Here is a 24,573-nt window from a genome sequence, read left to right on the forward strand (position 1 = left end):
AGCATGGAGGAGATATTGACATTTAGTAGCTATGGATGGTACAGTGAGTCATGTACTAGACACTGCTCTCATTTAAGACTTTTTTGGTAAATTTGGAATAAAAATCAGAGTGGGTTGATTTTTGTTTGCTTTGCTTTGAATTTTTAGTGTTATAAAAGAAAATATCAAATTATTTTACTTTTTTTGATAATTAAGTCATAACCAATATTTACAAAACTTATTCTGTGGAGGTCAAAATGCTTTATATCCTAAAGAATCTCCATTAAACACACACACTCACAACACTCAGACATGCAGAAATAAATGTGGTTTTCTTCCCATTGTATTGGGGCTGTAAGATGAGAGCTTCACCTGTTCTCATTACTTGTTTCTCATCTGTATGTGACCTGTTTCTCCTAGGGGCCGTGGGGGTGCCATTCCTCCTCCCCCACCACCTGGACGAGGCGTTCTCACCCCTCGAGGGACCACTGTGACCCGTGGTGCTCTTCCAGTGCCCCCTGTAGCAAGAGGCGTCCCTACCCCGCGAGCACGGGCATCACCCACTGTGCCAGGATACAGGGCACCCCCTCCTCCAGCCCACGAGGGGTATGAAGAGTATGTAAGTACTCTTGAGAAATCAGTTATTAGGAGGAGTTAAGTTTGTTGGGGAATAAGCTAAACTTCAAAGACATTCATATATCACGAATATAGCAAATAATGTTTGTTGCAGAAAACAAATGTCATTTGCAACAGAACTTAGCAGTGCATTTAAATGAGGGCATTTTATTTATTTTTTTTTCTGTACGTGGGCCTCTCACTGTTGTGGCCTCTCCCGTTGCGGAGCACAGGCTCCGGATACGCAGGCTCAGCGGCCATGGCTCACGGGCCCAGCAGCTCCACAGCATGTGGGATCTTCCCAGACCAGGGCACGAATCCGTGTCCCCTGAATCGGCAGGCGGACTCTCAACCACTGCGCCACCAGGGAAGCCCTAAATAAGGGCATTTTGAGAAAAGCTTTCATTGTACAGGTGCCATCATTGTTGTTAGTATCAGTTTAATAGCTTAGATTTTAAGAAACAAACTATCCTGAGGTTTTCTTATCTTTAGAAGACTCAATCAATTCAAAATGGAAATAATTATGAACATAATGTGAATAGTCATGTATTTAGAAGATTATCCTGGGACTTGATAAAGATTAACATAACTCAGAAGTATTTGACAAATATAATGTGATTATATTATAAACTTTGTTAATAATTTAAGACCATGTGGTTGGTTTTTCATTTAAATATCCTACTCTTTCACTATATAAAAGATATGGAATTGGCAGGTAAGAATTCAGAACTCAAAAAATATAGAATGAACAGAAGTGCAGTGTCTCTAAGCACCTCGTCCCTTTCCAGTCCTCTGTATCACATTATACTCCCTTTGACCTCTTTCATCCAGGTCGTTAGCTTTCCACTGGTCATATATTCTAGTCCCTGTATCCATTTCTCCTACTAGATTGTGAAAATTGTAAAAAAGGGGCAGTTTTCTATTCACTTGTATAACCATACTAAGTCCACTCTAAATGTTCAGTTGAATTGATGCAAGCCAGATCATAGTCCTATGAAACAGATTCATTTTGCCTTTAACCTCTCCAGGGTGACCGTCCCCTAATCTAGGTGTTTGTTTCATTCAACCATCCACAGACATGCTGTCCTCTCAAATGTCCTCTGTGAATGATTACTAATATAAACTCTTCAAGGACAGTTACTGTCACATTCTGTGCATTCAAAACATATAAATGTTTTATGGACTGGTTAATAACCAAGCAAAATGTAATCTTAAAACAAAGTGAAAATGGTTGATAGGTGTCACTAAGAACACAATGCTTAAAGCATGTTAGTTTTTAGGAATGCTACTGATTAAATATGAAACACTGACTAATATCTGTAAGAGTGAAGAAAAAATATTAAGTTTAATCTTGCTCGCGCGGAAGCGGAGCGGCTGGGTGGGAGACCGGCAGCGGGAGTCGCGGACCGTCGTCGCCGCTGCGGGTGGCGGTGGTGCGCTCGAGCAACCAGAACCGGAGCATGGAGGCGGCACAACATCCTCAGGTAGCTGGGGCCTCCACCCTGGCCCAGCGCGCCCCCGCGGACGCCGGCCGACCGGCCGTCCCTCCGGCCTTCCCGGACCGTTCTGGGCGGTTCCGGCTCCCGGCCCGTGCTGGGTGGCGGCGGCCGCGGTTCCCGGCCCCAGTTCTCCCCGACCCGTGCTCGGCGGCCCAGGTTCCCAGGTGGGCGGTGCGCGGCGGCCCCCGAAGGACGGCCGAGAGGCCTCGCCGCGTCTGGGCTCGTTGGCTCCAGGGCCGAGCCCAGTGAGGAATCGACAAAACTCGGTCCGCCGCGCGGTCCCCCACGTGTGCTTAGCGTCGCGAAAAATTCACATTCTGAGCCGAAATGCTTCCGGGTCGCCGAAACCTCAAAGCTGCCAGTAAACCTGAAAGGCTGACGCTGTTTGCGTCTACTTCGTACGCACGTCTGTGTATCTGAAAAGCATGGCCTCTGTAAAATGCTCAGCAGTGAGGCGCTAAGTTCCCAGACCAAGGTTAGGGTCCACGAGAGGATAGGCCGGTTGTGTCCAGGGCGTGTCGCCTTTTTATCAAATATGGAAAACTTGAGCGACAGAATCTCAGGATAGAACAAGTCGTAAAAACACGGAAATGGCCTATTTTAACTTCATGCATTTGTGTATTTGCTCCTATCTACATTTTTCAAGTCTCATACAAAAAAAAATCCTTTCTCCTCCCTTGGAAAATCTCCAGTTGATAATTTCTGAACCACATGTGAGTTTGGTGTCACGCTTCTAGTTTATATTTCAGTGCTAACTCTCCTTTTGTGACCCTGGTGTTGTATATGTTTCATAAAAGTTTATTCCTGTTTGATAAAAAAAAAAAATTAAGTTTAAAAATCTATTTCTGTGGGAAAAGGGGAAATGTGTTCATCTCACATATCTTGTACAACATCAGGTATCAGTATTGAAAATCTTAGTCTGAAAATTGCAACATCTGCAGCAGAAAACATATTCTACTCTCTGAACAAGGCCACAGATCTGAAAACACAGACCCTGGTTCTGGTTCTACCATCTCTTCCGTGAGACGTACTGTGTAGGAAATAAGTGCTTGTTAAATGAATGAATGAATAATCCACAACAGGGAAGGTGGGATTGTTTTTTGTTTTTCTTTCTTTCTTTCTTTCTTTTTTTTTTTAATCTCTGAGGAACTAAGTCTACCATCTTTATGTGCTTTGCCACTATGGTGTATTTGTGTTCCAAACAGAAGCCTAAACAGTCAAATCTTTATTTCAAAAATTAAAAGAGAGAGAAATATTGGTAACATTGCTATTAATCAAAGAATTTACAGGGCTTATAGGGCACAGTGAAAGAGAACAAGATTGGAAAAACATTGTAGTTTTTCATGTAGCTCCAAAAATATTGTAATCTTTCACATGCATTCCAATTTGTAATGAATAGATCAAGGACTGCAAGGCAAAAAACAGTAAGCTACAAAGGAATAAAGAGTTTATGGAAGTATGAGTATATTCTGAAAAAGGGTGTATTCTGAATGGGAAAATTTAATAGGAGTGTGGTTCTTCTAGTAAGTAAAAGAAAATGCAAAGCTGTAAATCTGATTTTTAAAACTTAGATTTAAAGTATCCAATCCCTTTAATTCATTCACTCACTTCACTGAGCCTCTATCTTATTTCAGGCATTGTTCTGATGGTCCTAGAGATGTAGCTGTGAACAAAACAGATCAAATATTTACTTTCATAGTGCTTACATTTTAGTGGGAGAAGACAGGAACAAACATATATAAAGAAATGAATAAAGTAACATCATGTAGAGATAAGGGCTCCAGAGGGAGGTGGCAGGAGGGGACCACCATCAAAAGAGCTGTTAGGGAAGGTCTCTCTGACCTAGAGGCTCCAGCAAGTGTCTAACTAAAGGCAGCCAAGGGGCTGCCTCTATACAAAGGCATCCCTGGTTAAGGAAACAGCAAGCAGAAAGGCACTGAGGAGGAACATGCTTGAAGTGTTTGGGGATCAGCAAGGAAGACATCAAGGCTGGAGAGAGTGTGTGAGGGGGACCAGATGAGGTCAAGGGATGGACAGGCCAATTCACGTTGCTATTGGAGAGTTTGGGGCAGGAAAGTGACAGGAGCAGGTTTATTTTTTAAAAGGTTTCTTCTGCATACATTGCAGAGAACAGAATATGTGGTGAGGTGGGCACAAGAATTGAAATAAGGAGACTGGTGGCATCCCCATCGACAAAACGAGGCTTAGAGAGGTAAGAAGAGGTCTATTCTGAGTGAACTGTGGAAATGATCTAGTAGGATTTGATGATGGGATAGATGGAGGAGGTGGGAAAAAAGAAAATATTAAAAGATAATTTTGTGAAGTTTTTGTGAAGCGAAGGTTAAACTGAACCTTGGACTGAACAACCAGGTAAAACTGAGGTGCCATTTGTTGAAATGAGGAGTACAGAGTGACGCAGATGTGGGGGTGGAAAGTTTGGCCTTCAGGAAAGTCTGTTGTGTTGCTGGGTGAACACCACCTGATTTTCGAAACAGAAAGCAGCACCCCACAGTTTGAAATGTGTCACTAGCTGTGTAATTTATAACACTCTGTGGCTTGGATTTCCTCTTCTATATAATGGCGATAATCATTTCAGCCTCACAAGACTGCAGTGAATGTTAGAAATAAGCATCCATAAGCACTTAAAACATAAGCATGCATAAGTACCCCAAACATTATAGACAGTCAATAAGAAATAACTATTACACAAAATTTCATCATGCATTATACTCTTAAATTTCTCCCTGGGATAAGCTATGGACCCATTGAAGTCACAGACATTTAGTTAATTTTTGTGAATTAATTGGGCATCATTATTTGCAAATAGGAGAAGCTATTTCATCTTCTTTTAGCAGTAAATAAATAAGTAAACAAACAAACCTGGGGGGCGGTTCTGTCAATGAAAATCAATAAACAATCTATAACAGGAATAGAAAAGAGTTTTATTTGAACCAAATTGAGGACTATAATGCAGAAACCAGCTTCCCAGATTACTCTGAGGAACTGCTCCAGAGAAGCAGGGTTTTCAGCACAGTTTTATGCATTGTCAGAGCAAAGAACATCAAACAAGTCAGGGATACTTTCCTTCAAGGTTTCAAAAAAACAGATCAGCATGTACACAGCAAGTCAATATGGCCCTGGCACCTGGGAAGGGAGTCTTATCATCAAAGGAGGACCAGCACTGGCATCCCAGGAAGGGAGGCATTTAGTCTTTATTTTTAACATGGACATTCTTTACTTCTGGTCAATGCACACTTTTCTTTAATAATTAAAGCAGATATACAATGTATGTTTGATAGGCCACAAATAGGCTGTTCTAGTTAGAATATAATTCAAGTTAACTCATGTATAAGCCAGAATGACTTCCCCACATCTCAACATGTAAAAATTTCCTATATTAGGCATCATGAAGTCCAGTAATAGGAATGCCATCAGGCCTTAAGAAATAGCTAAACCAAGGCACTAGAATCCCTCCCCACATTTCCTCTCTGGTTTTTTTGCATATGTTTTCATTCCACTTTAACATACAGACTGGATATTTGGCTTCGCTGATCAACATGACTCAGCACGTGGTGCTGCCAAGTTTACACATCCAAGTCCAGTTCTCCTCACCTACAGATACTGACTGGCTGGCCATCTCTCAACCCTAATCTGGATCCCCAGGTGGGAGAATTGTGTTCATTCAGGCTTGCCAGGTGTCTATGACTGTAGAGCAGGAGTCTCTTGAAATCAGATCTGGGATGTCCAGACTCATCAGCTACCAGTGACATGGGTGGTGTAGGCGTGACATTCACACAACATAAGCATGGTTCCTGAGTACCCAGCCCCAAGGACCATATGGAGAGGCATTAGTTTCCAGAGAAGGAGAAAAATATTATGAACTTGACAGAAATCCTAAATATACCTACAATAACATACTGTTGGTAACAGGAAAAAGTAGATACTGTCTTTTAAAAAAGTATGCCTTATTTTATTAAAACCTGTCACATTTTAATTTTTTCTATAAACAATCCAATAAGTACATACAAAGTTGGACATGTGGCTGATAAGTTCTGACAGCAGTCTTTGAAGTCTCCATCCAAACCCAGATGAACACTAGGGCCACTGCTCTCTGCTCTAATTTTAAACAATTCATTCCTCTGTAAGAGGTAAGAAAAACAAATGTTTAAGTGTCTCAGTAGCAAAATAACAGCACCATGCTGAGTTGATTGTGAAAATATCAAAGGCTTCTTAACTTTCAGATAAAATTACTTAGACAAGATTCCCTTTATTATAAATGACACTACGGGGCAGTTCACTCTTCAGACTTTTCTTCCTTCCCTGCTGAGGCTCTGACTACGTGGACTGTTTACAGGTGATCAGATCTTCTCGCGGCTGCTTGCCCGACCTGAAACAGCTCACCGTCAATGAGACTGCGGTTTAAAACCATCTTTAGCGTTAGTTGAATCTTTTAAAAAATGTGAAGTTTAGTTTGTTATATGTCCTAATCCAGACTTTAAATATTTTAAAGCTTCTCTTCACTGACTTTCTGCTAAGAAGAGTACATTTACTTTTTTCAGCTCCATCATCATGACTGAAGTAGATTTGGGGAATAGATTTTAAAAAAGCTCCCACACAACAAAATATAAAGTTCTATCAGTGGATAATATGTAAACTAAACTTTAACTTTTGAATAGCTACTAGGTTCCCGTCACTAATCTCATGATAACACTACCAACCAGTTATAGTAGACTGAGGCTCATACCCAGTTTTATATTCTACATAGTACTTGTCTCACAAAGAACTCAAACACATGTATACAGGTCATTTGTACTTCATGCTTTAAATCCAGATCATCAGTCAGTGTTTGAATCCCCTCAGCAATATTTAGGACATCTCCCAGCCCCTACAGGAGCTTCTACAATTATAGAGAACTCCATACATCTAGAAACTAGGTGCCGGAAAAATAAAAACTGTGGGGCTTCCCTGGTGGCGCAGTGGTTGAGAGTCCGCCTGCCGATGCAAGGGACAAGGGTTCGTGCCCCGGTCCGGGAAGATGCCACATGCCGTGGAGCGGCTGGGCCCGTGAGCCATGGCCGCTGATCCTGCACATCCGGAGCCTGTGCTCCGCAACGGGAGAGGCCGCAACAGTGAGAGGCCCGCGTACCACAAAAAAATAAAATAATAATAATAATAATAAATAAATAATAACTGTGATTAAAGAGACGCTGCCTCTACTTTCAAAAGCATGGCGTCTAGTGGGAGGGTCAAAGAGTCTAACAATTAACATATAATATGTAATTGCTGTGTGGGGCTCTTATCTTACTCTATTATAATTAATTGTCACTCTTATCTTCTCCCACTTACAAGATTTAGACATCCTATAGGCAGAAACTGTTTCTTACATTTATCTTGTTTGCAGTTCTAAGTAATGTGCTTGGTAATAGCAAATAAATTAAACCTATGATATTGTTGGAAGGATGTTATACACATGCACAGTTCCATACATATACACATTCTATGTAAACAATAACTGAATGAAGGTACAACATAGCATATATTGTGTCAAATAGAGACTATACCTTCTCCAGCAAAGATAATTATTTTCACGACTATGGGTATTTAGAAAAACCTCTAAGACGGTAAGCAAAACAACAGCAGACCAAGATGAATAAGTATTACTTTGAGAAGTAGAGAGAAGAGGAAGGATGCTCCATGCAAAAAGGAATGATAAAGGGGAAGGCAAGAAGAGGGACTTTTCAAAGCAAACCCAAAGAATACAGGAAAATAACTGGGGGAAAGAGAGTTCATTTAAAATAGCAGGGGAAATAACAGGGGTTACAGATGAGCTCGAAGTCTGAGGTTATAATGCCACTGATTGTATAATAAAGGGCCACCTGTAGGTTTTTAAGCAGAGGATAAACTAAGGTTTGGGAGAATTTTATAATTCTCAGTTGGTTAGGGTGGATTTAGGGATTCAACGACAATGGTGAAACTTATTGAGAGGTGGTCTTGGCTATGAGCACAGGAAAGCGACTGGAAGAATCAAGGCAAAGGTAACACTGAAGATGGAAACACTAAGGTCTGCTGTCAAGTGGATGAGGGAGGAGTCGGGACAGGCAGCCCAGGATCCGGCAGAGATGGGGGTGGGTGCTCTGGGAACAGCAGGAGGGAGGACCGTGCTGGAAGAACTGACCTTCCAGGCGCGGGGAAATGCTCACACAGTCATGTTCCTTTGTTGCAAAAATAAGGTGTTTTCCGTGCTATCAGTTGCGATCACTTGCCTACCTGTCACACTTTCCCACGGGTGGGGTCATGTTGGAGTGGATAAGGATGTTTGTGAGAGCGTGTCAAGTGGAGTTTGTGTTGGAGATTCTTTAAGTTTGGGTTTAGTCGACTAGTTTTACTTGTATGAGTTAGGTACTGCTAACATTGCGTTGTAGAAGTAACTCCGGGGATACTCTTCCTGGCTTAGCCGATGTATTCATGGACGGAGATCTGAGTCTGCTGTTTAGTTGTGCCCTCGGCACTGGTGCTGGGACGCCTGCTTAGTGTTGTAGGAACTGGAACTGAATGGTTTGGGGCTGGAAATCTTCTGTCAAAAACTCTTCTATGTCATTTAGCTCAACTGTGAAAGAAATTTGATAGGGGCTTCCTCAAATGTGACAATTCTAACAGTCTATAACTAACCATCAATGAGATATGAAACTGAAAGAAATGTTTCAAAACTATCAGTGTTAACAATGTTTTTCTATCAACCATGCTAGAGGGAAAAAACTGAATTTCTTCAGTTCTCTACAGAAAATATTATAAAATCATTGTCATATGAGAGGTGATAAAAAACTGTGCTTCAAAAAGTAGGGAAAAGTCGTTTAGGGGTATATCAGGCAGTTAATAAAAATACTATATTATTTTCTGGAATTTGTGATATTTATAGTATTTTCAGCTTTTAAAATTTTGCAATTGGTCATGATTGCTTTTCTCGTTCAAAATAAATATTCACTCTCATGCTTAACATATTAATAATTTTGTAACCTTTTTCTTAAAGATAGAATGCAAAATTATATAGTCTTTAAACCCATAAACTCTGGATCCCATAGAGGAAAACAATGACAACATTTATAGGAAAGTGTATATATAGGGCTGGAGGGGTCCAGTGGAGTATTGCTTAAAGAAAGAACTGTGTAACCTTAGTTTCTAGTATCGCAAGTCTGTTCTGCTGTCCTTAGTTACAACCATGCTGGTATTGTTGATAAGTATGCTGTTCCTTTGTGGAAGTGCTGTCCTTTTAACAAAAGTTTTGTGGGAGAATTGAATGTGCAAGTAAAGGCACACAACTTCTGGAAGTGCCCACCAGAACGTCACACTGTATGAAAACATACTGACAACATCATAAATACTCTCTTGCATCTTATGTGTTGGTATAGCATGAAAACAAACAAACCAAAACCCTATGACACGCAAAATAGTTTCTAGTTTTGAAAGACATAGGTCTAATTTATTTTTAAATTACCTCGTGGTTTTTCCAACAGTTCATACCCAGACAGAGACTTGTATGGGGGCAAACGAAGCAAAGAGAGATGTCAGCTCAGTTCTACAAGAGGGGTGCTGGTCATGTATAATCAGTCATGTTAACCTAATTTATGAAATTCATTTTGACAAATTGTTGGGAAGCTTTTCTTCCCATTGGTCTTACTAAGCCTGTTGGCACTGTAGCACATCCTACCATATATTTCAGACTCTGAGGCATCCTCCTAGTAACAATGAGAGAACTAGAAAATTCACTGTAATTCAATAGTCCTTAAAAGTTCCATAGATGAATTCAGGCTGCCAACTTTCAGTGTCATGTGTATGGAACATTTTTTTTTGACAGGAGAGGGAAATAAGTATTAAATGATAATTGAAATCAATCCTTGTGCCATTTTTGTGGAAGGAAAGATTATGAGCCTTATCTATAATGCGTTTCAAGGGGCGCCACATGTGGTGGTTTTCTGTGTAAAAGCTAAGAGCCTTCACCCAGTGAAGGGAGATTTTTATTAGAGTTTCTAGATTGATATTTGTATTCCATTAAACATTCTTGTTTAAGTTTCATGCTCAACTCTCCTCTTAGCAGAGACTAATTTACCAGAATGCATTGTAGGATTTTGTTTTGTGAAATGTAACTAATATTTACAATAACCAAAACATGTAAGGTTAATGAAATACTTTTTGAAACTATAGAATAGGCATATACTACCTGTGGTTCAAATGTTCATAGAAAGTTAGTGGTATTTAAACACTATTAAAATGTTAAATTATGTGCCCAAATAATATAAGATGCTGTCTTTTAAAATTGTGTGTATTTTTCTTCTAAAGTTGAAGCTTGATTAAGCCATCCTTCTTCTAGCATCATGTTTTACATGTTTAAGCCATTTTAGAACAGATGCAGGTTCTTCTATTGGCCACACACTTACGATTGTATCCAAACCTGTACCTTATAATTACCATGATGACTAAGGTCTTTTTTTTAACACAACACTTACAAGGATGAACATAGGTTTTCTCTCTGAAGCTTTTTTAAGGTGAATTTTAGCTGATGGAAAATATTATATCACAATGTATTTTGAAGTTTCCTCCAGGCTCTGCAGCTGTGATCTTTTTGTAGTGTCTGCTATAGACAAGGGGGAAGAGAGCAAAAACTGCCACCTCAGCCTTAAGGAGATCTACCATTCTCTTGTTTTTTACATTATTAGTATATATTAAGTTTTTTTTAATCTATGGTTTATATACAGCATGGCTTAAGGATTAATAATGAAAGTGAGTTGAGCATTTTGTTTCTTCTGAGTTGATTATGAGTTTGCCTACTATATGCCCACTGAAAAATTAAACCCAGTATAGGGTGACAAATACCTAAGCATACCTAAGAATCCCAAAATTCATTTTTTTTCTTTTGCTGGTTGAAAAGCATTGTTTTATGTGTTTTGCCAACACCTCTCTCATAATTTTCTGTCAAAGAAAACTTAATTAAATATGATTTGCATGGGTAGTTTGATTATCAGTGGCTTTTCCACATAGGAATGGTTACATTGCATTAAGTCCTTGTCCATATTTTGGCTGTCTTCCATTATGGATTCTCCATTCAGTGGAAAATAGTGGCTGCTAAATCTTTCCATCAGTTACAGATTTTTGTGATTATTTTTTGTCATATGAGCTAAAGGCTTCTACTGGGGAAGCTACAAACGTTCTTTGCAATAACTTTTAATAATCTCATTATTTGAATTAAGGCAATTTCTCTTCATTATTGAAGTTGGGAAACTGTATTTCCCTTTAAATGAAACCATATTGTATGATAGTTTTCATATATAACTTAGGCAGCAAATATCATTCCAAACTAAATCTACCAAAGTCCCTTCCTCCATGAAAAAAATCTCCACTAAAATTTCTTCCCAAACTACCAAGTTTCATCTAGCTGTATTCCCCTTTTTCTATTCTAAGCTCCTTACAAGGCTATAATAACATCACATTTTCAGTTTTCATCTCCAAAACTATCTTAAACCTTGACTGTCGCTATGGACCTACTTGTTTGAGAGGCTTCAACTATTTGTGGATTTTTCCATTCAGACATTACCTCTCTTCCTACACCCACACATCTAAACCATTCATCAGTGTCTCCCTAGTTAAGGTTCCTCCTGATTTGTCTCCTTCTATTTAGTTGAACATCAAAAAATATACACTCATCTTTTGTTCTTGGTTTTGTTTTAAATGCTAAATTCACATTTGTTTTCCTAAAATACTAAATTCATCATGTTACTTCTTTGTTAGAAAACATCAATCTCTCCCTGTTGCCTGAAGAATAAAATTCCAACTTCCTAATTTTATTAGAAGATGACGTACTTTAATTTTATGAGCTTACTTGCTATTAACTCTGTTTCATTTTCAAATGAGATTTTGACCATGAATAAAATAAATGAACAAGCAAGAGAGAAAAATTATAAATTTATGTAGCCAATCCAGTTATCAGCATCTTTATAATTCTTTGTCTGTTAAAATGTATTGTGCTATTTGATTCAATTTAACTTATCATTTATTGAATGCCCATTTTATATTATGTGAATTTCCACAGGAAGAGGCAATGAGAGATAAAAAAATATAGTTACCTTTAATAGGTGGCTGTTGTATTTTAAGACTTTTAGATACATAATCTCACAACAATAGTAAAGGATAAGAGGTATTATCCTTGTTTTTCCATTAGGGAATTGTGGGGTCAGAGGATTAGAGAAATCTACCAGTCACCTGTCTGACAGTGGAGCCAGATAGCTCTGTCTTCAAAATTAACATCATTTTTGGGTATGAATATGTAAAAGGCAAAGCTTCTGGCTTTAAAAGGGCAACAGATAACACACCTGGACAAAAAAAAACCCAAACTCACAGGTTCAGGGCAGAGTTTAATTTGTGAGAGTGGACTCAAGACTTCATTGTGAGAAATATGCTAATATTTTCCTGACTTACTTCACAAACTGGGTTTAAAGTAGTTATGACATCTGCTGGAAATCCCATTAACTAAACATACCTGTCATTTTTTATTTGCTTTTCTTCCACTCAGAAAGTTTGAAGAACTGATTAGTTCTAATGCTATCTATTTGATATAGTGCAAATTAAAAAATTTAGGGGGGAATGTGACCAATAATCTTCAACTTTATAGTAGTAGGATAGAAAAGACTAGGGCAGTTAGGCACATCCTCAAGTTCTTTGGAACTATAGAATATTAAAAGTAGCAAAAAAGCCCAACGATGGCAATAAATAATGATGATACTCATAGTAGAAACAACTAATATAATTAAGTACTTATTATGAGCCAGACACTACGCAAAATTTTTCATCTTCGACATTGAATTTTTACAACAATCTTATTAGGTTGGTATTATTCCCATTTTACAGTTGAAGAAACTGAGGTTTAAAGAGGGTGAGTAGTATTCCCAAAGTTACATGGCCAGTAAGCAACAGTGCAAGGGTTCATGGAAGTCCAAGGGTAGTGCTCATACTCTCCAAGCTATAACATAGTACTTAATACACAGCAGGTGCTTGTCTAAGTACTCTACATGCATAGACTCAAGTTACACTCTTGGCACCTCTATGAGTTAAGTACTATTACTTTCTTAGAAATAAAAGCTTACATGCAGGGAGAGATTGAGTAGCTGGACCAACCTCAGCCAGGTAATCAGAAACAGAGCTGGGATTTCAAACCTTCTGGCTCCAATCCACCTCACCTTGCTCTGATGTCTCTGGGTAAACTAGCAAAAAAAAAAACTCGTTTGAAAAATTAGTTGCAAATGATACCAATGGAAAAAAAAAATGAGTGAAATACTTCAAAAAACCACCTGGTAAATCCACCTGGACTATAGTGAACAAATAAAATAAAGGACGTCTGGGGGATGGGGCGAGGAGGGAAGGCTTGATCGTGAGTTGGAGCAAAATAATAAAATGAGTTGTGAGAAAAATGCCTCGAAGAAAATGTAGTATTTAAGTTGATTGTTAGTGGGGACTGGCTGACCATTTCTGAAACATCCGAGGATTAATGTGGCTGTGCACATCGGCAGGGACTGAGGCAGGCAGACACCAGAGGCAGGAAGCATCATGAGAAGCTTTATGCCATGATCTCAACAGGAGTGGAATAGAAAAGAGGGGACAATGAAAGACATAGTAAATTAATTAGGAGCTCTGGAACTAATTCCATAATTTCAGTCTTGCAAACCATTTTAGGTAATCCAAAAATAAAATGTTATTCATACGATTTCTTTTTTCCTTTTTTCACCTTGAAAATAGTTTATTATAGAAAATGTCTATTCAAAATTTATAAATATGGCAATTAGTTTCTCTTACAGCCTCATTAAGATATTATTGACATAAAACGGATATAAGGTGTACAATGTGATGATTAGATACAGTATATATTGCAAAATAATTACCACAATAAGGTTAGTTAACACTTCTTTCCTCTCACGTAATTACAATATTTCTATGTGTATGGTGATAACATTTAAGATCTACTTTCTTAACAGCTTTCAAGTATATAACACAGTATTGTTAATTATAGTGACCATAAATCTTATTTATCTTCTAGGTGGGAGTTTATTCCCTTTGACCAATATCTTCCCATTTCCCCACCCTCAATATTATTTTTTGTCACCCTTTTTTACTGTAAATCTTGCTTTCCAATTTATCTACATTGTAATAAAAGTTTTAGTTAGGACACATTTTAGACAGTTGTTTGTGAAAACCACAATCTTTAAATGGTATTTAGAAAAGAAAAATTATATCCATTTTTTTACTATAAGTAAAATAATATAATGTAGTCCTATGATGACTACAGATTTCATTTCAGCCAAATGCTTGAACCACTTTCTAAAGTGATGTTTTAAACATCACATTACTATAACACCACGGTTTTTACACTAATTCTTTTTAGAGCACCCATCTGTCAAAGCCAATTTTAGCCCTTGCTCTGGTTGAATAATAGTGGGGAAAGAGTTTTCTGTTTTGTTTAGTTCTGTTTAGTAGTTTAATCTTTATTATGTGTCAGAGGTCACCTCTCTGCAGAGCCTCTGCAGCCCCTCTGGGGGTGGTGTGGGCTGGTGAGCAGTGACCTGGAGGGGAGGAGCAAGGCTCAGTCTGAGGGAGGAAGTGATGTGGGTGAGGAAGGGGAGGGAAGGAAAGCCAGGACTTTCTGATGACTAATAAAGACCCCCTTCCTCTTCCACATCACCTCCATTACGTTTTGTTTCTACTCTGAGGAGAACATTTCGATGTTTAGGGATTGTGGAACTGTCTTTATCCCAGTGTATTTTCTAGGCATTTGCATTCCTTCTGGCTCCCTACCTTTCTTTCTGTTCCTTCAGGTCCTTCAGCCAGAACCACTGGGACATCTAGACAGTACACAACAGAGCTGGTCCAACTCAGGGGTCAGCAAGCTCTAATTATAAAGGGCCAGAAAGTAACCATTTTTGGTTTGTGAGAAACACAGTATCTGTCACAACTACTCAATTTCGCTGTTGTAGCACAAAAGCAGCCATGCACAGCACACAAATGAGTGAGAGTGACTTCTGTGTTCCAATAAAACTTACAAAAATAGGTGACGGGGCTGATTTGGCCTATGGGCTTAATGTATAGCATCCAATGCATTTTGTATTTATCCCATGACAAATGTCAGAACCAAATTTACAAGAAACATATTTCTGCAATGGTGGCAAAAAGAAGATCCTGGAGTTTTAGTTTATGTGAATTACCTGAGGCCACTCCTGTTCTCATAGGAGCTGCACGCCAAAGAAGAGGCGTGCATCAAACCATATAGAATTTACTCCATCAGTTCTCAGAGATAGTGGTTTGCATAAAATTAATTTCATTTCAAGCCCCTCCTGTCCTTTTAAAGATGCAAGTGTGGGGCTTCCCTGGTGGCGCAGTGGTTGAGAGTCCACCTGCCGATGCAGGGGACACGGGTTCGTGCCCCGTTCTGGGGGCATCCCACATGCCGCAGAGCGGCTGGGCCTGTGAACCATGGCCGCTGAGCCTGCACGTCCGGAGCCTGTGCTCCGCAACGGGAAAGGCCACAACAGTGAGAGGCCCGCGTACCGCAAAAAAAAATTAAAAGATGCAAGTGTGATGTAGCACACTGCCAAAAAGCTCACAACAACAACTAAATACCACTAAAGAGAAAATCTCATTTTCAGCAGTTTCTGAAGGTGGGGGCATGGAGGCACTGTGCAGGTGAGTGTCTTGTTAAATGATAAATGAGCTTCAATCCAAATATTTTTTAGAAGAATATAGGTACAGTAGTACCAATATTCTATAAAGCTACCTACTCCTGATGATAAATTCTCCTGTGTCACCTCACTGGTGGTGCTATGTCCCTGCCATTTACAATAATCCATATTGTAAGCTGCAGTTAGATAAATATTCACACAAGTGCACTACTTGTTTTATCCTGAAAGAACCTGTTCACCATCATACCTCAGACAGACTCAAATTTAATGCATCCTTTAAAAAATGTATTTGGCAATAAAAATGTTGTGGAAATTGATCTTGTTATAAAATTTAGAACCTTAGATTTGACATTAAAGCCACTTAGAGACTTCAGCAATCAGTAAGACAGAGAGGGGACAACTGAATTTCAAGATAATAGTTCTGAGGCCATAAGGTGAGAAAATGGAACAGTTTACAAACCTAATCTTTCAAGTTGGTCATTTATTTGTCACCTGCTCCTGCTCTAGGGTACTCCACATGTACAAAAAATAAATAAATAAATAATGTCTTCCTTTCTGGCATTTTCTTTTTAATCTGAGGGGAATAGACCTGAGTCTTTTAAGATTATTCCATCTTAACAGAGGATCAGCAGGAAAACACAGAATCATGCAGCAAATGATTTTTAAAAGAATATTATAACCTAATAAATAAGCTCAATAAGATGATTATAATTAAATTTAAATTTGGAGAGTTATAACAAAATAGGCTAGTTTGACTTCAGAAATAAAGTAATATAGAATCTATTATGGGCGTGGAGATTAAAATAATTATCAAGTTGACAAGAGAGGGTGAAAAATTCATACTTGTATTTGATGCCTGTTAGAAGCTTGATTTTATGGCACATGTAATAGTCATGACCCAATTCAATGGAAGGAGTGATGTAATACTTTGTGGAAAAGTGGAAAGTTCCTTGTTCAAGGCTCCCTGTGGTCTGTGAAGGACAGGCAGTTATAGAGATGTAATTGCAACCAATTTCTCAAAGTTAAGCCTGAATCAGTCCTGACAGTGTAGATTGCAAATTTCTGAAGAGCGTCACCTTCAAGCAAGAGTGGGGTCTGAGTGAAACAGATTGGAAGGATTTTACTTATTGGCACCTGTTACAGGCTTATATGATAAGGTGTTTTTGTTTACCCTGGATCTGGGATTTCATTGTAAGATTGACTTCCTGCTTCATTGTCCCCTACACCTTGATTCCATAAACCCTAGCTTCAGCCCGATCTATTTACTATCCCAGAACACAATATGCATTTTCACATCTCCTGCATTTACTCTGTATGTAATTCTTTCTAACTTTCAAACACACACACACAGACACACATTTACACATGACACAGTCTACTCAAACTTTCGTGTTCTCAACTCAGAATTCACATCAGCATTCCTTTAACTAGCACCTTAAAAAGTGATGCTTGGTTCGATCTGCCTTTAATATAATTAATTACATACTTGCGCATCTCTTCTGCTAGATTGTAAGCCCCACTGAGGACAGTGTAGGGCTTATTCTCATTTATTTCCTACACTACTTGCAAATAATAAGTGGTCAATAAAAAAATCAGTTAAATGAATGACTTCTATCAATCTAGCCAGTCAGTTGAAAAAAGATGTGAAACCCCAGAGAGGGGATAAAATGATGTAAAAATCCCAAGAGGCTTTTAAACTGTGGCATCATGAGCTCTGACTGGACTATAGGACTGACTTGGGGATAGGTGTGGTGGAAAAGGCTGGGCCATATACATCTAGGCTGCCTTCTACCAAGTTTCTTCGATTGTTCAGAGGGTGTTTGACTCTCATCCCTGAGATCTTCAGATGCATCTAGATGAGGTACTCATCCTGTCACTGGTGTTAAGCTATATATTCTTGTAAGACACCAATTTCTCTAGCAGGGTCAATGTTGTGGTGCAGGTATAAATAATAAAGAGGCACCTGAACAAATATTTAGACCAGTTACTGATTAGGTAAAGTATTTCTTAGTAGTAATTACTGCTTTGGGTGGAGAAGGAGGAAAATAAAAAGTATAGACATTTAGGTAGAAGGGGGCTAAATCACATCAGTTAATTCCTGATGTAAATTAGAGACTACTTTTTTGTTTGTTTTGCCAGCTATTCTGTTTAATCAGTATGAATTCTTATATGGGATATTGACAAATGTTTTAAATGAAGCACTTTGTGGAAAAGGGTTCAATTATTAGATTTCTTAGAAAAAAATTACTTATCAGCATTTATTTTTGGTGAAGACTTTTTTTTTTTTTTTTTTTTTTTTGCGGTACACAGGCCTCTCACTGTTGTGGCCTCTCCCGTTGTGGAGCACAGGCTCCGGACACACAGGCTCAGCAGCCATGGCTCATGGTCCCAGCCGCTCTGCTGCACGTGGTATCTTCCCGGACCGGGGCACGAACCCGTGTCCCCTGCTTCGGCAGGCGGACTCTCAACCACTGCGCCACCAGGGAAGCCCCAAGACATTTATATTTAAAGTTATGTTTCCTGTATACATGTAATGGATGTTAGTTACTATTTCTTATCTGAAAAAATATCACACAAATGAATCAATTCCTCTGGTATTTAATATAAAGACAGCATTATAAAATCAAAGGCAGTTTTCAAAAATTAAAAATGCAATAACCCCATTATCCTAAACTGCTTTTATTTTCTTTATTTCTGTGAAAATTTTTATGCATATGAGTTTATATCATTAATGTGTAGTTTAAAGAATAACATTATTCATAAAATAAATACACATAAAACACAGAGAGTAAAACAATGAAACATTACAAGCTCCCCATGCATCCCTTTGCAGTCATACCCCCTTCACATGTAATAGTCTGAACTGAATGATAATCATCACCTTGCTTTTCCTTTGTCACTTATTCACTTATGTACTAAAAAATGTATTGTTTAGTTTCTTTTTAAACTTTATACACAGACTATGCATATTCTTAATTTTAAGGTATATTTATATTGATACAGGTTCATTTTCACTGATGAATATACCAGAATTTTAAAACTTCACTTTACCGTGTATAAACATTTGGATAGTTTCTCATTTTTTTGCTTTTATGAACATTCCTATGCTTGTTTCCTGGAGCTGTGGCATAGGGAACGTTCAATTTTTTGAGATAAATTACCCAGTGTATTATTACAGTCCTTATTACTCCACATTCTTGCCAACTAACCAAAAATGAAATCAAATTTGATTATGGTTTTAATTTGCATTTTTATGACTACTAATGAGATTTGTTATTTTTTCGTATATTTATTGACTTGCTATTTTCTCTTTTGGGTAATGTTTGCATGATTTTTGCATCTCTTGGGTTGTCTTTTGCATTTATTTGTAAGGATTCTCTCTCTATATATAAGTTAGTAACCTTTTGTCATTTATATTTATTCTTTAAATCATCCCCTGGTTTGTGGTTTATCTTTTCATTCTCTTTTATGATGTTTGGTGAATATAAGTTATTCTTTGAATATGGTAGAATTTATTAGTTTTCCTTTTACAGAATATAATTTTTGTGTTTTATATAAGAAATCCTCTCCTACTCTGAGATACTAAAAATCTTCCCATAAGGTTTCTTTTAAAAATGATATTGTTTTTCTTTCAAATTGATTGCCCAGCAACAGATTTTATGTATGGTATGTGAAGAGAGTTTTTTCCCCTTCATGATCACCAATTAAATCAGTGCAATATATTAAGCAGTCTGTTCTTTGCCTACATGTGTGCAATACCGATGATATCATGGGTCAGGCTTGTGTATACGTATGGGCAGATCCGTTTCCAAGTTCTCTGGTCCCTATTTTTCTTTCTGCAAGCCTATACTATACCAGCTTATTTTCGTAACTTTTTCACTGAGTCCTAACATGTAGTCATCCAAGTCCTCTTGTTCCCCCTTCAGGACCATCTTAGATTCCTTTGAGCCTGTTTTCCTTCATATAAATAGGACTGATATATTATTTGGGAAAGAATTAATATCTTTATGGGATTAAGTTAACTATCTTGGTACATGGCATATCTCTCCATTTATTTAAATTTGCCCTAATTTCCTTCAAAAAGTTTTATGTTTTTCTATATTAGTCTTTACCATCTTTTAGGCTTATATAATACATGTTAAATTTTTAAAATTTAAATTATTCTAAGTGATTTTTATTGTATAGCAATTTAATTAAATCTTGTATATTAACATAATTTCCAGCAATATTACAAAACTTTTTTCTATTTCTAATAATTTGTCTGAAGAGTCTTTGGGCCTAGAAATTTTGAGCTGTATGCATTTAACTTAACAAAATATACAGTCTCTCAATGTTTTAAAACTCCTCCTGAATAACACAAGGAATGCAGAATTAACTAATTCCTATGTCCCTCTCAAATCCTATGTTACTTTCCAGTAATTTCTCAGTTTACTTCTAAATTTTTCATGTTTTATTGATCTCAAACCTTCTTTGGATAAATTTCCTTCTGTCTAAAATATATTCTTTAGAAGCTAATTTTGTCAGCCTATTAGTAGTAATTCTCTCAGTTTTTATCTGTCTAAAATGTTTTTATTTTAACCTTGTTCACTGAAAGATACTTTCATGTGACATAGAATTCTATGTCACCAAATATTTTCTCTCATTATGTTGAAGATATTCAGCTTGCTTCCATAGTTGTTATTCATAAGTCAGCTTTGATGGTAGGGAATCTGTTTCTCTCTGGTTGCTTTTAAGATGTTCTCTTCATTTTTGATGTACTACTGTTTTTACCCTGTAGTGTCTAAATGTGGATTTAATTTTATGTATTCTACTTTAGATTTGTTAGACTTACTAAATTTGTGGGCTAGATTTTTTCAACAATTCTAGAAGCTCTTGTAATTTCAAAAATGTCTTTTGCTTATTCCATTTGTTATGTCATTTTCAAACACTGATCATAATATATGGAATTTTCTCATTCTTTTTTTTACTGTGGCTCTTAAATATTGTCCCTTATTCCTCTCATTTGCATGAATCTGTGTAAGTTCACATATATTTCTTTGAGTTTACTTCATTTAATGTTATTTGATTTATTTTAATAATTATATCTTTAACTTATAAACGTTCTATATTTCAATCCAGTCAGATTCTATTGCCTTCTACTTCTTCTCAGTTACCCTCTTCTATCTATGTAAACATATTGAACACACATACACCCTTTCTGCAATTCTGATACTTGAAGTCTTTCTGAAAGTCATTTTGTGCTTTGATATCTGTGTTGATTCATACTCACGATGGCTTATTCTCTCATGTGTTTGATGCAGTGTGAGCTCAGAACCCTTGGAACTACACTGGGGCCAAAGATGCTTCCCAGACTTCTGGGATCACTGCCAAACAGGACGAGTTAACCAAATTTTTGGCTTGAAGGGCTTTGGGCCAATTGATGTTATGAATATAGTCCCAAATCCCATATGAATGGGATTTTTTTTTTCACTTTCAGAGATAACATCGTTTCAGGAAGGTATTTACATTGGTTCTCTCTGTTAGATGATTTCTTTTTCCCTTACTTACCAACTAATGTGTCATCCTAAAAGGAGTCCTAAAATTTTTTCAGTTTTTTTACCTGATTTTTACCTTTCTAGTCCTAAAAGGTACTATATCTCCTACCCCAGGCATGCATGCAGGCTTTTAAAAATCAAGCATTAGACAACATATGTAAGTAGATTGTCCAAGGAAAAAGTTTGTCCATAGTGGTTTTTTTTTTTTTTAATATGAATGAAAGAGTCTTTAAATTCTTTTGTGCTTTACAATTTTCAAAATTTCACACACATGATTTCATATAATCCCATAATAAAATCTTTTTTACCCCTACCCCTAAATTGCCCTGATCTCCTTCCCTCCCCCACTGGTAACCATCAGGTTTGTTCTGTATATCTGTGAGTTTGCATCTTTTATTTTTTACTCACTAGTTTGTTATATTTTTTTTAGATTCCACATATAAGTGATGTCATACACTATTTGTCTTTCTCTGTCTGACATTTCACTCAACATAATGCCCTCCAAGTCCATCCATGTTGCTGCAAATGACAAAATTTCATTCTTTTTTATGGCTGAGAAGTATTCCATTGCATATATGTACCACATCTTCTTTATTCATTCACCTCTTGATGGGCACTTAGGTTGCTTCCATACCTTTGGCCACAGAGCTTTTTAACTTTTCTGAAATCACATTTTCTAACCATTTGAGGCTCCTTTATTTTTATATCTACTCACCTATATAATTTTAAAATATTTTAAAATATATTTTGTCCCTCATGTTTAGGTCTAATATATTAAAAAGCTTTTACTGAATTTCTCATCCTTAGTATCCAATATCCAGAAGGAAATAACTTTCATTTTTTCCTTTTTTTAAAAGTCTGTATCCACATCTATACATAATTTTAAATGTATACATTACAATATATATGATGAGTTGAGTAATGATCAAATAGATTATGTCACTTGCATAGGTTCTTAGAGAATCTGGTCAATATACAGCTCTTATGTAGAAACTAGACATTATATATAATATTACAAAGTTAGTAATTTTTACAAAATTGATAAAAATAGAAAATGAAATAATAAGATTCAATATTGAATCATATATTCCCTTATGAGTAAATTTAACCTTTACAAATTATAAAGAAACAAAACTGTTGTATTACACCATATCTTTTTTTGCTTTTTTAATGGAAAGGAAGATGCTTGGAAGTGAAATATTAAGTTTCTCAAATACAAATGTCTATTAAGGGAATGTAAAATAGCAAGTAGGAATAAATGCTTCTGAAGTGCTCATTTGGTTGTTTCAGAGATAGAAAAATCAACAAAATAAGTCTGGTTATTTGGCAATATGGCTAATTTAAACCCATGGCATGATGCCAATCTTGAGTGCATTTAATTCTGCACAGTCAGTACATGTTACTTGACCTATGAGTACTGGTTGACTCTGGAATTTTTCAGATTTATACAACTATAATATAATATGGTATGATATGATTCGATATATTAAAATATGACATACTGTGTCATAATAAGACAGCACAGTATACATTTAAATAACACATTTAGCAAGTTGAATAGATTTGTCATATACATAGATGTGTGCAATATTCTGACAGTAAAATCTCCATGTCATGTTGTACTATTTCTAATAAATGAGGTTATCAGACACCAAGAATTTCAAAGTATTATAGAGAGCAGGAGTTGCCACAAATGATTTATAATCTCATCAACATTGCCCTGCTTGAGGTTTATGAGATCATACTGTTCAATCAATTCCAAAAGCTATGAAGAGAAGCTCCATGTATATAAGTTGCTGGGGTTCACTCTGGTATTGGGTAAACTACCTGCAGTATGTTACTAACATGGCTTTTTCTTAAAGGTGCTGTGACAATTTCAATTGTTATTTATTTTAAATTTGTAATAAATAGTTGTATTTTCCTTTATCCATGGAAAGATTGATTCTAGATTCTGTCAGGCTCCAGAGGAAAATCAGATTGTTATGCCAGCCTTGATTTTTTTTTTCTTTCTTCACTATGAGTGCCTATTGTTTATCATGAATGCTAGTTGATCATTTGTGACAATTTTTAAGCTATAGTTATAATTAAATGATGACATACAAAACAACACACTAACTCAATAACCTGGGAAGGAATCTTGTAGATCGATCTTCTAACATAAGAAGGGAAGGAAATTCTTCAAAATAAAACTTCCCTCTAAAATAAGAAATACTTCACAATTATCTGTCAAAATAAAGTGACTGTAACTTGGGCTTTTCATCATACCCCACAATACCCTTCTAATTTCAGGTAAATTAAAACCAGGAGGTATTTAAAAAGATTTATAAAGATTGGGAAACTTCCTTCAGACTCAGTCCTCTGTGTTTTATGACGATCACAAAGAAGTAAAAATGAAGGTGGCTTTGTTTCTGTTATTAGCAGGGCAATATGCCAACCACCAGGTTTCAATTGAATCAGTGTCATCTGTTCTTCACCGCACTAGCGGTGAAGATCAGACACTAAATTGTGAACATGAGTGTCAGGTATCCCAGCGTGGATCATGAGTGTAATAAAGGGGCAGGAAGGAGAGGCACAGAGAAATTAAAATACTAAATGGAGAGTTAAAATACAAAGTGAAAATTTAACATCAAACATGAGAGAGATGGGAAAAAATAACTGGGTAAAAACTCACTATACACAAGAGAGGGGAAAAGGCAGTGAGACTGGAAGGTGGTGGACAGAAACCTCAGATGTAGCTCAGATTGAACACGAGAATGGTAATATTGCTCTTAATTTTTGTTCTGACAAAACCAGAGCTGGAAACAAGGAGTTGGCTACAGATGGTTTATTTACGAGGATATAGGTGTAGATAGTTTACCCAATAACCAAAATTTAAGGAGTAGGCTGATTGAAAGAAAAGAGGACACAAAGCCATAAAAGGTGTGTTGCGAACTAGTTACTACTGTGGCTCATTCTCACTGGTGCCCTCTACAGGGCCACGTGGAAGACACCTCAGGGACATCCCACCAAAGGAAAGGGGGGTTGGGACAATGTATGAAATGCTGTCCCCAGAGTCCTGAGTGCCTGTGTGGACCGAGTTCTTTCCCCAGGTTTCAGGAGAAAACAGCAACAACCAAAACTCAGGCTTATATGTCTGGTTCTGAGCAAATATTTAAGCTACAAGAGGCATACTTTAAAGAAGGAGAAAAGAAAATGAATAAAATTCTAAAATAATTAACAAGTTCAAATCAA

At 37.1% G+C, this 24,573-nt stretch overlaps 1 protein-coding gene across 2 annotated transcripts in view; it reads left to right on the forward strand.

The window, feature by feature from the left end:
• The window catches only part of KHDRBS2 (KH RNA binding domain containing, signal transduction associated 2), a 657,141-nt gene that overhangs the window by 401,846 nt on the left and 230,722 nt on the right, over positions 1-24,573 (forward strand). For both annotated transcript variants that reach the window (XM_060109735.1, XM_060109736.1), the window contains exon 6: positions 400-598. In XM_060109735.1, the coding sequence (XP_059965718.1) occupies positions 400-598 (199 nt within the window). The remainder of the gene's footprint in view (positions 1-399; positions 599-24,573) is intronic.

Source organism: Mesoplodon densirostris, chromosome 10, assembly GCF_025265405.1.
Source record: "Mesoplodon densirostris isolate mMesDen1 chromosome 10, mMesDen1 primary haplotype, whole genome shotgun sequence".
NCBI classification, from domain to species: Eukaryota; Metazoa; Chordata; class Mammalia; order Artiodactyla; family Ziphiidae; genus Mesoplodon; species Mesoplodon densirostris.